Below are 11747 nucleotides of genomic sequence, written 5' to 3'. Positions count from 1 at the left end.
TCATTTTCTTAATCGCCGTCACTGTTGGTTAATAGTCCATCATCGATATAATTTCGATAGCAAAAACCTTGCTTCTAAATTACTTGCTTTACAGTTTTAAAATTATAAATAATTTTTGCTGTGAAATTAGCTCCTACGTTCACGAAATCTTTAACTGTCCCTTCTTTGATCACATTAGAACAAGTTACAACTTGGTTGATTCATACACGGACCTTGTTTCTATATTTGAAAATAATAAAGTTTTTAAGCCTTTCATTTCATTTCTTAGTGATGCCAACTTTTCCTTTTAAATAATGTCATTCTGACAACTTTGATCCACCAGAGCACTTAGTGTTTACATTGTTTTTCAATACCCAAAATTGTACACCCTGGCTTTTTTGTATGTAAAATCTCACCCAACACTTCTTAAATGTCAACAAAAAAATAAAATTATAAATATCCATTTGTTTTGTGGACAAAAAATGAGAGCATATGGCACAATCTGATATGTTTCCTGCTTGCAAGTTTTTGATTTGAGATTTGAATAAATTTCTTGATGAGTTGTACAAACTTGTAAAAGTATTTGCTGTGCGAACACCTTTAATGCTGTTTTCAAAAGTCTGGCTACTCACACGACGGCTTGTTTTGACTTTCATATATTAAAAACATTGTTGTATTCGCTTACCAGTGGAAGTAGAATATACAATTTTATATAAATTTTGAAGTAAATAATATTGTCTTAAAATTGTATGTGAATATGAAGCGTAATAGACAGAGAAACAGTGCATACGGTCCGTTGAAAAGAAGTGCGCCATCGACATATTCAGCTTATAATGTACCACCATACCGTCAACAAAATCAATGCTTCTCGCCAGTGTCGCAGAATGCTTCGCACAACCAAATGCATTTTGGTCACCAAACACCTAACTGTTATATGAACAATAATGGGAACGGGTGGCCGATGCAGCCACCAGTACAATATCCAATGCCACCATTTGTTCACCAGTCACACTATCAATATCCTCAAGTCGGTAGCGGTCCTCCTTGCTCATCCCAAGCCAGCCTAATGCCGTACAGTAATATGTCTCCATTTTCGGTGCCACCCCCTCCGTATCCGCCTAATGGACAAAACAGTTTTCAAACAGGCAATAATACTCCAACAAAGCCTCGTTCACAAAATGATGCGCCTAAAAGAAAGTGGAGTCGAGAGGACGCTTTACGGGCTCTCGATATTGAGGAAGAGTTATGTAAAAGAAACACTGCTGCCCCATATTTAGTGATACGCTTTCCGGATCCACCCTTGGATACCGCAATGGTGAAAGGATTTTCCCGAGAAATTGAAGCGGTTCATTTTCAAAAAAATTCTGCACCGCGATTTTGTTTTGTTCGGCTAAAGGATGATGCCGATGCTGAAAAAGTCATAAACGAAGTATCAAAAATACCATTTGGAATGGGCCATTTATCGGCTGAGCTGCGTTTTGATCCGACCAAACCACCGCCAAGTACAAAGCCCGAACAAGTTGACCCATACACCTTGTACGTTGGAAATTTGTCTCTATCAGTGTCCGTCGAAACAATAAAAAGACATTTCCCTGGAGCACTAAGATATGATCTAGCTTTTAAATCAAAAGTGAAGCCGATTCGGTACGCTTTTATTCGTTTTGAAAGTACAAGCAAAGCAATAGAGGCATTCAAACATGGAATGAATTTGCAAGTTGATGGACGTTCGCTGGTTCTACGTTTTCGTAGAGCAAAGTTAAATTACCCGGCTGAAAATAAATCATCAGCCAGTACGAATTCAAGTAATATAGGCAACGCCTCCGTTACTGATTTAACCGCCGAAAATGATTGCAACGCTATCGAGAAAATTGGTAGAATAGCAGAACGACCCAAAACACCGAATGGCGAGGCCGTAGTGAAGAATGAGATCCGAGAAGGTAAAATTACATAAATTTCGGCTAATTTTTATACATTCACATTAAATGTTTATATTTTCTTATTATAATATTCACAATTAATAAAATGAATTGTTTATTTCTGCCTAATTAACTAGATGAAATTTGCGAAACGTTAGACCATATTAAAGAGGAACATTACGACTCAGAGTATAGTTATGAGGATGAGTGCTCGAATTCCTACTGTGGATTTTCCCATAATGATGATGGCCAAATTGATATTAAATCAGAAGCTGATGAATATGGACCGTGCGACTCAAATTCTACCGACGAAGATTATTGTATATTATTAATTTATACAACATTTACCCATTAGTACTTTTCATTTATTGTGAATTTTTCAGATGATGGGGATCATGCAGAAAGAAGTATGAAATATTCTTCCCGCAGCGCAATGCCCACAAGTTCTTTCTCCAGCAACACGAAACCTGAATCCTGTGACAAAAGGAGAAGCTATTTAGAAGCACAGGCCTCCAATATAGTTCCTTTAAATGAGAATGCAAAGTTTTTCGAAACTTCTAATACAATATCGTCGAGAGCTTCAATCTCTGAAAAGAAATATATTGAAAATTTGTACGATCAGTTAAATTCTTCGAGAGTACTCAAAAAGGAAGTACGTAGCGATTTTGATGAAATTGAAGAAATGTTGAAGGAAGTAGATTAGTAGTAGTATACGTTTGATTAAGAGATTTCAAATAAATGATTATATTTATAAATATTTATGCTACTAAATATTGTTTTCTAAATTAAAACACAAAAAAAAAAAAACTTTGCGGCCATAGCTGCATCATGTACAACATGAGCAATTGAAATTTGAACTTACAAAACAGTTGTAGAAAACACCACGTCCCTCCGAACAAATTTCATAAATATCCGGAATGCATTAAATAATCTTAAAAATAGTTAAACCTATTTCAAGTTTATAGTTATAAATGATTCAATATACACAATTTTAAGGAGCTTGAAAATTCGGCTTTTATCACATTTTGATATGGAATAGCGCACTTTTACTGATCTGCAATAAAACACATTCAAATTGCCCAAGTTTGTTCATTTAATTACTTTCCTGACTGGTATTTTTTTAAACACCCATTATTTTTCTAAACTGCTTCACACCTGCATATTATTAACTTTTGGCATCTCTCCAAAGGAATAGAGTTCCACGCTTCCTGCGCTCATTGCCTTAGTTCATTGGTACTTTACATTTTTTTTGCCCGATCGTTCCACAGATTTTCAATGGGGTTAAGTTCGAGGCTTTGTGCTGGCCAATCCAGAACTGCAGTTTTTTCTTTGGAAAGCCAATTTTTCACCACTTTGCTATATGCTTGGGATCGTTATTATGCATGAATAACCTGTTTTGTGGCATGGACTGGTGGCTTGTTTTGACTTTTGTGTATTAAAAACATGTTTGTATTGACTTACAAGAAGGAATGCAAATCCATCGTATTTTTGAGAACATCAAGGCAAACAAACTTATCCATATTGCCTTTTATGCTCAATATTGGTCCAACTCCGTTCCAAGAAAATAATCCCCAAACTTTCAAGTTACCCCCAACGTGCCTTAAGGTCATTGCTGGATACCGGGAATTGAACTCTTGGTTTTTTCATGACGAACAAAAGTCTTCCCAACAGGACTAGTCATATTAATTTTAGCTTCGTCCTTAAAAAAATTTCTTTTCCAAAATTTTCCGCCATTGTTTTTATGGGTATTTGCGAAAGACAGACTTTTTTGGTATTTTTTTTTTGCGCAGTAGTGGTTTTTTCTGCCCATATAATTTATTTTCATTGCTGTCGTGGTATAATAATCTTCGCAGCAAAGCGACTGCATCGCTTAGGTTTTTTATCATTGCTTTGCTTTCGCTGTGGCAGCTTCGGTTTTCGTAGCCGAAGTACAGCTGAAGCTGTAAATGAAGTGGAAACCGAAAGTGAACATGAATTCGAAGTCATAAACTATCCCCACATCATGGTTTTGAATTAAGAGGGATTGAAACTTATAAAATGAGAATTTTTCGACAATCCAACCAGTTTAGAGTAAATTAAAAGTTCAAATTGATAGACCGCTGCTAGTGTGCTTTCAATTCATCTCCGTCTGCGCGGCCTACACTGCGTATACGCAATCTAAAATTTGCTGCGGTGGTCAGCAAAATACTCATAGCAAATCTGAAAGAGTTCTTCTAGAGTATCAATGCGGATTCGACCTGGAACGCCAATAGTAGATCAAATTTTTTCTCTCAAGCAGTCCATGAAGAAATGTTTACATTAATATAAAGGAAGGTTTCGATATTATGAGTATGGGGTAAGGCTCCGTCAGAAAATATGAGATTTGCAAGTGGTCTTTCGATTTCTTTGAAACTTTGGGAAATATTAGTTCTAGGTAAGATACATTCGAGCCTAAAAGGATTTTGAAAAATTTTCAAAATTGAGTCATCTACGCCATGTTGAAAATCGGGACCGTGTTTTTTTCAAAAATCAATATTTCTTGAACCGTTGGTTGGATTTCAATGCAATTTACAGACAATATAGAAACAAATAAGTAGTTTAAATTAGTATTATGTTAAAAAAAAAATTTCGAAATTTTGACCAAAAAAAAGTCAAAAAAATTTTTTGAATCAATTTTTAGTTGATTTGGCCAGTTTTTTAGATTTTCTGTTATACACGTAACGATTCCTTATGATTTAACCTTTATTTTGAAAAAAAAAATTTTATGGTGTCTGTAATAGTTCTCGAGATATTACGATTTTAGTGGAAGCGCGCACCGTGAAGTTCGCGGTTACGCAGCGCGGGAGTAGAAAAACGCGCACAGACCTGCAGCAGTCTGCTCCAGTCACTTCATACAGGAACACATAACGCAGCGCGAACCGTGCGTGCGTACGCGAACCGTGCGTGCGTGCTTCTACTAAAATCGCAATATCTCGAGAACTATTATAGACACCATAAAATTTTTTTTTTCAAAGTAAAGGTTAAATCATAAGGAATCGTTACGTGTATAACAGAAAATCTAAAAAACTGGCCAAATCAACTAAAAATTGATTCAAAAAATTTTTTGGACTTTTTTTTGGTCAAAATTTCGAAATTTTTTTTTTAACATAATACTAATTTAAACTACTTATTTGTTTCTATATTGTCTGTAAATTGCATTGAAATCCATCCAACGGCTCAAGAAATATTGATTTTTGAAAAAAACACGGTCCCGATTTTCAACGTGGCGTAGATGACTCAATTTTGAAAATTTTTCAAAATCCTTTTAGGCTCGAATGTATCTTACCTAGAATTAATATTTCCCAAAGTTTCAAAGAAATCGAAAGACCACTTGCAAATCTCATATTTTCTGACGGAGTCTTACCCTATGGCTAACTCCACAATTTTCATGACTGTAAAATTCCGGATAAATTAACCAGAATAGTAATGGTGTTTTCGCGAGAAACTGTATCAAAAGTAATGATAAAAGATAATAAGTCTTAATCCTCCAGAACTAAAATTGTAGTAAGACGGGGGTATACGCTGTCATCCACAATTCTTCATCTTCAACCTTATGCTATGTTGTGCCATCGATGAAGTAAGTGACACAAAAAAAACTGGAGATGCATTGAAAATAACTACCCAACTGAGTAGAGACAACTCAACAAGCCTTACCATCGATGAGAGAATTTAAGCTGCAACAGGTCATACGCGTCACCAACGAAATTTCAAATCGAAGCGACTACAAAACAATGGAAATTGGCTCTGTAAAAAACCTTTACTACATCAGTCTTATGCTACGGCGCTGAATCGTGGACGTCACTTCAAACAGATAAAGCAAAACTGCAATCCTTTGAATGAAAAATATTCAGAAAAAAATGTGGAGCAATCAAAGATCACGACGATGGGCATATAACATAAGGTGGAACGACGAGTTAGCTTATAAATGGCGAAAATTTAATACGTTTCGCAACGGTTAAGATGGCTGGGTTACAAACAAGAATGGACGGTACGAGGGCGTTAAAGAAAATTGTAGAAGCCAGAGCGTTCAACACTATAGCAAAATAAAAACCGACCAACTAGAGATAGACTTCAACAAACTTGGGATAAAGAGTTGGGAAAAAGTCGCAAACGACCGAGATGTTTGGATGTCTAACGTGCAGCAGGCCAACAAAGCTCACAAAGAGCTGTAGTGCTGATGAAAAGATGATGACGAAGGCCAAGTAGTAAAATTTTTGGGCAAATGGTTTAAAACTGTTTCATGGTCGACATTTAGCTCCAGAGCCATGCTACGACTACTAACATGCCGATCAACTTTGAATAGTTCTGCGATTTTATCGACATTTTCTTTAACATCAAAAATGCCTGAATGGAATCGAAATTGCTGAAAAATTAGCTATAACAGCATCGGTACAATAAACTTCTTCCCCTGTTTGATTGGCGCGCGCCAGTAGTTTCTTTCTCGGGCTAATCGGCGCCAGTTGGGCACATCAAGTGAAGCCAAGCCCTTTTTCACCTGAGCTTTCCAACGCAGAGGAGGCCTTCCTCTTCCTCTGCTATCAGCAGCTGGTACCGCATCGAATACTTTCAGAACCGAGGCATTTGAGGTGACCCAGTCAACGTAGCCGCTGGATCTTTATTCGCTGCCATATGTCTATGTCGTCGTAAAGCTCATACAGCTCATCGTTCCATCGCCTGCGATACTCGTTGTTGCTAACGTGCAAAAGCCCAAAAATCTTCTGCATAATCTTTCTCTGAAACACTCTAAAGGACGCCTCATCGGACGTTTTCAACTATGACAACAGTTCAAGTTCTACGCCATAGGATGGAGGGTGGTTCCGTGTGCAGAAGTCAACGCAAGTGGAGAAAGTCCCTGGTTGCCATGCACTTGAGAGTGGCCAGGACGCCCAAGTTTCTCTGGGTAGCTCCCGAACACCAGTTTGAGAGCAAGCTTATGTGAAAAAGCGAAGCACCCCAGATTTCTGGTTGCGCGCTGGGTTTGGGACGCGCGACCCAAAAATCCTTCCCCAGTGAAAACGGCAACAAAGTCTCGGCACCATAAATAGCATTCACCATTTCAGCGGCCTGGTTTGCACTTTCGCCTTTATCAAAGAAAAAAATGTAAAATGTAAGGAATTTTCTCTTTGTTGACACCCTGCAGCTCACAACTGAATGGAACAAACAAAAAAAGCAAAAGCATTTTGTATTGTGAAGTGCCACTTTGACAATGAGCGTAAACTTTGTATTCTTTGATCGATACTTTACGAGATATCAATCACTACAGCCATCTACCGAGAAAACAATGGATTGCTTTTTCCCCAAACAAACAAACATCTTCAATGAATATATTTTTTAATTGGAGCCCCAGTGCAAAAATGAAACAGCATTGTTTTGATGTATGTGAAGACGGATGCATTTAAGCTTATTTACATATATATGTACATACGATCATATGTACAATTCTCAAATGACTACAATATGCGGAGTTAAATATTAATTCCGTAATTCGAATACGTCTATACACGATGTAGTATACATATGTATGTATATTTATATAATACAATATATAACTATTGCTAAAATATATGAATACAGGTAAATTTTATTACAAATCAGATCTTAAAAATATTTCTTACGTATAAAAAAATAATTTACAATTTATTTTACAATGGCTTTAAGGCAGAAACCCGTATATCTTCTAATGCTTCTAAAAAAAAAAATAACACTTTATTTGCTGTACACGGCTGCATTTCCACTACACTCTCATGTAAGCATATACGTGAACAAGCCAATTGAAGGGGGTGCCAATTTCATTTAATTGTTACAATCAATTTTTTTTAGAATGTATCTTCTGGCGGAATGTTGAAATTTCATTTCATTCATTTATAAATTGCACTTTTAATGATCTCTATTTGTAATTACTGAAGGCCTTAATATAATTTGACAAATTTGTATTTAGAAACGCATTCACAAACATTTAAATTTAGCATCAAAACTGTGCTGCGCTCTTATTTTATAATTCATTTAATTGCTTCAATAAAAATATCATTGTAAAAAATCTAGTTTCTTCTTAGCCATAAAATCAACTGCCGTGCGGGTCTAGTTTGAATGCAAAGCACTGTATTTCTATGCCAAAATACAATGCGGGAGAAATTCTAATTCGTGCCTCAAAGCATTACAACACTTATTCGACGCTCATTTACCATAATTGATTGCGCTGGCAATTACATAATGCATAGTTTACAATTAAAAAACTAAGCTGTCACAATTCGTTCGCACTTGCCTAACTTAAACTAAGAAATGGACTTAAGTATAAACTATGTATATGTATGTGTGAATACAGTTTTCTATGCATTCCATTAAAGCTAATTTACATGTACAAGTGTTCGGAGCGCTTAAGGAGTAATAGGCAAAATTCATTCAAGTTGCATTGGTATAGGTGCTCGTACACCCATACCCTTTATTTCTTTCGTACATTATCAGTGTTTATTTGGTATGCAGTCTAATGCCATTTGTTGTTAGTGCACATCTAACCACATTTGAATGTTTGCAACATTGAACTCAGCTTAAATACCTATTTACATACATACATATATGTGTGCGTGTGTACTCGTATGCATGGAAATGTATCGCAATTGTTTTCATAGATGTTTTAGCTGCTTTTAAACTTGTACATGAGCACCATTAATGCCGTCGTCAGTAGCAAACTCCAGCTATGCGTTCCGTGGAATTTGTTGCCAGAATTGCTTTGTCTCGAGGCATCGGCTTCTGGAGACTCGTCATGTGCTTGATGGTCATCATTTCCTATTCATGAAACGTAGTTAAGAAAAAAACGTTAGTTTCAATTCACAATTAGATATTAGAAATACATTTATTAGAGTGCTAGAACGTATTGCATATAAACTACTGCGGAGATATCTTCACACATAGAATCTTACGACTATAAAAATTATATATTCGTGTACATGTAGTTATGCACATATATGTACATATGCATCTTTTTTCAGAATATTCGTGACCAATTGAAAAATGTGAAAAATACGTGCAAGTGTAAAAATTATTACAAATTTCCATTAAAAAGCTTAAAAAGCGTAAGATAGTATAAACAAATTTGTATTATTTATTTAATGAACATAGAAACTTCTGATTTGCATGGATTTTGGGTAATATCTTTTCCTAAATGGCACGTGTAAGCTCAAATTCCAAATATTTGGTTGCTCATTGACTTCAATAGAGTCATAATTTGTTAAACAATTTTTTTTAGATAAGTACGGTCAACGTCAAAAGAAAATACACACTAAATATGACAAGTTTTGACTATTAATTTATTCACTTCTTAATTTCAATTATTCTTTTACAAAAACAAAGTTTATACTATAACAAATAACAAACATTAAAGCAAAGTTTCATACTTTGTACCAAATTTGTAAGAATTCGGCAAATTTTCAAACTTTTTACTCAGAATTTCTGACTTTTTCAAACTTTTTACTCAGAATTTGGACCATAGCTTCATTAACAATTTTTCTCCACTTTATTCTGTCCATGATAACATCTCTCCAGTTGTGTACGTCCCTTTCCAAGGCGGATTTATTACATGCGCCCAGCTGATTTTTTCGCCGTAGATATGAATAACGCCAATATTATTTGCTTTGTTTACATCTGTGTGTTTACTTTGCCATTTGTGTATATATCGAGAATGTATAGTTGGTGATTCAAATAATAATTACAGTGAAATATTAGAAAAAAATATGAAAGTGTATTGGGCCTCAAAAAAGTTAAGCGTTTTGGCGTTTCTGGAGGGGAACTGATATGGCAAGTGTAGAGGAGAGCATGCTGATTTTGACGTGATGATTTTGAGAATTTTTGCGGTCGCTGTCCTTTGCATTTTCTTCATTAAATGCTAACTCCACATTTTTTTATATGGAAGAAAACACCCAGCACCGCCAGCAGAAAAAATTGCCAAAAATCAACTCGACCTGAAACCTGCACTTCATTATAATGATGAAAATTTAATGATCTATAAAACTGCATACCCCAAATTTTTCTAAAAATTCTAAGAAAAAAGTTCAAAATTTTGTTGAAAATTTGACGCATTTTTTTTTTAATTTTATACAAAGTTTGAAACTTTGGATCTTGTTGTAGTATGAACTATATTTTTATAAAGAAATAACTGAAATTACAAAATAAATATTATAAATAAATAGTAAAAGCTCATCAATATGCGGTGCATACTTTCTTTTGACGCTGACTGTATATAGAAATTATCACTTGCTCTTCTTTTATGCTGTGTAAAAATTCATGGCGATATCTATTAACAGCATTTCATTAGAAGTCTTTAGGCTAAGAACGAAACCCAATATCCAACAGCCATCGAATTCACGTGATGTGGTTCCCTGCGATTTTTTTCTGTTTGATGGAGTCAAAAACCATTAATGGAAAAATCGAAAGTGGGTCTGATGGATATACCGAAAATAGAGTTCCACGAATGTTTCGAGCGCTATATCAAGCGCTGGCATATGTGGAGTTAATAGGGAGTACTTTGAAAGCGATAATAACACTTTTGAGGAATAAACTTGCATTTTGAAGTGAATACATTTCGGGAATTTTTTTTTTCAATGTGGTATATGCACAATTAGGCACTTCAGCAATTAACACAAAAGTGTCCGAGAAAAGTTAGTTTAATAACTGAAGATCGTTTTGGAGTCTGCGCTATGAGCGCCCAGTCGCTTTCAGCTAACAAGTGCAACACGTAACATAATAGGGATATGCATTTAACTTTTTTTCATTTCACATCCGACAAAAATATTGGGGATTGTTTATCAGACAATTATCTAAAAAATAATTTTTGTATTTTTGTATCTTTTTTATGGTGTCAAGGGTGCTTCATGGCCTGTTAGGTATGAAAACAAGTTAACAACTAAGTTTTCTTTGCGTTCTTGAGGAGTTTTGCTAAAAAATTTAAAATGCGATTACTTGTTTACATAGCTATTTTTAGACATTTACAGATCCGATAAATAATATTTATATAATATATATAATTTTGAACAAAAAAAAAAAACTAAACAACTTCGCAACTGACTGGAATGTTTTAGAGAAATACAGATAATTACGAACGTAAATGCTAAAGCAAATTTCATCTCTGAATAAGCAATAACAAAAAGTAAAAATAAACCAAAAAAATTTCCCAGACTGACATCAAGTCGAATCTATACAAGGTGATACAAGTAGAGTACCTGATTTGTTTTACTTCTTTCGCCTTGAACATTAGGACGTCAACATGAAAAGGTCGAAAGAACTGTTCTATTTTACTACTACTCTAGTTTCTTTTCTTATGAAATTGTAATGCCCGGTGTACAAAATGCAGAAGTTGAGGCCTTCCGAAAGCCGCTACTTAATTTTTCGCAATTTTAACAACCGATGACGTCATCTCTTCAAATAAATAAACAAAAGTAAAGGAAGTTATTTGCTTGTAAATATTCAGTGATTGGCTTGGTCATGATGTGATTTTTAAATTAAACAAACTGATGAAAGTGAATGGCCCCGTGTTAAATTGTGAAGCACGTTTTGTTGCGATTTTTTGCTGATGACGTCGTAGTAAGAAAGTGTATGTGTGTGTATAATTGTTTGGCCATTTCAGTTGTTTTCGCTTACTCTTCCTCTTCTTTTTGTTTGTTTATTTGAAGAGATGACGTCTTAGCGAATTCGGAAGGCGCAATGTTGCATTCGACTACTGTTGATTCTAATTTACAAAGCGTTGTCGTTGGTCTAGTGCCCCCACCTTCCTTGGATTGAATTCAATCATTAACTCTTCAGTACATCCCTTTCGAGAACATCAACTACAAGTTTTAATATTAT

General features: G+C 35.1%; 2 protein-coding genes across 8 annotated transcripts in view; one reads left to right on the top strand and one right to left on the bottom strand.

Moving 5' to 3' along the window:
- The first annotated feature begins 660 nt into the window (after positions 1-660).
- LOC129245827 (uncharacterized) lies at positions 661-2978 on the top strand. The gene is made up of 3 exons (XM_054884238.1): positions 661-1916; positions 2033-2215; positions 2279-2978. The coding sequence occupies exons 1-3, from the start codon at positions 737-739 to the stop codon at positions 2596-2598; spliced, it is 1683 nt and encodes a 560-aa protein (XP_054740213.1). The 5' UTR covers positions 661-736; the 3' UTR covers positions 2599-2978.
- Positions 2979-7284: 4306 nt separating this feature from the next.
- The window catches only part of LOC129243716 (matrix metalloproteinase-14), an 89302-nt gene continuing 84839 nt past the window's right edge, over positions 7285-11747 (bottom strand). For 6 of the 7 annotated variants that reach the window (XM_054880958.1, XM_054880959.1, XM_054880957.1 and 3 more), the window contains exon 7: positions 7285-8696. In XM_054880958.1, coding sequence (XP_054736933.1) covers positions 8545-8696 — 152 coding nt within the window. In that variant the 3' untranslated portion in view covers positions 7285-8544. The remainder of the gene's footprint in view (positions 8697-11747) is intronic. The other variant, XR_008582336.1, reaches the window with a different exon arrangement.

Source organism: Anastrepha obliqua, chromosome 4 (genome assembly GCF_027943255.1).
Source record: "Anastrepha obliqua isolate idAnaObli1 chromosome 4, idAnaObli1_1.0, whole genome shotgun sequence".
Taxonomy (NCBI): Eukaryota; Metazoa; Arthropoda; class Insecta; order Diptera; family Tephritidae; genus Anastrepha; species Anastrepha obliqua.
The sequence above is the reverse complement of the archived record's forward strand: the minus strand, read 5'-3'. Positions and strand labels throughout refer to the sequence as shown.

Coding starts and splice junctions, on each gene's coding strand:
- LOC129245827 (XM_054884238.1), top strand. CDS start 737: ATGAAGCGTAATAGACAGAGAAACAGTGCATACGGTCCGTTGAAAAGA. Junction 1,917..2,032: donor GAAGAATGAGATCCGAGAAG/GTAAAATTACAT, acceptor CTAATTAACTAG/ATGAAATTTGCGAAACGTTA. Junction 2,216..2,278: donor TTCTACCGACGAAGATTATT/GTATATTATTAA, acceptor TGAATTTTTCAG/ATGATGGGGATCATGCAGAA.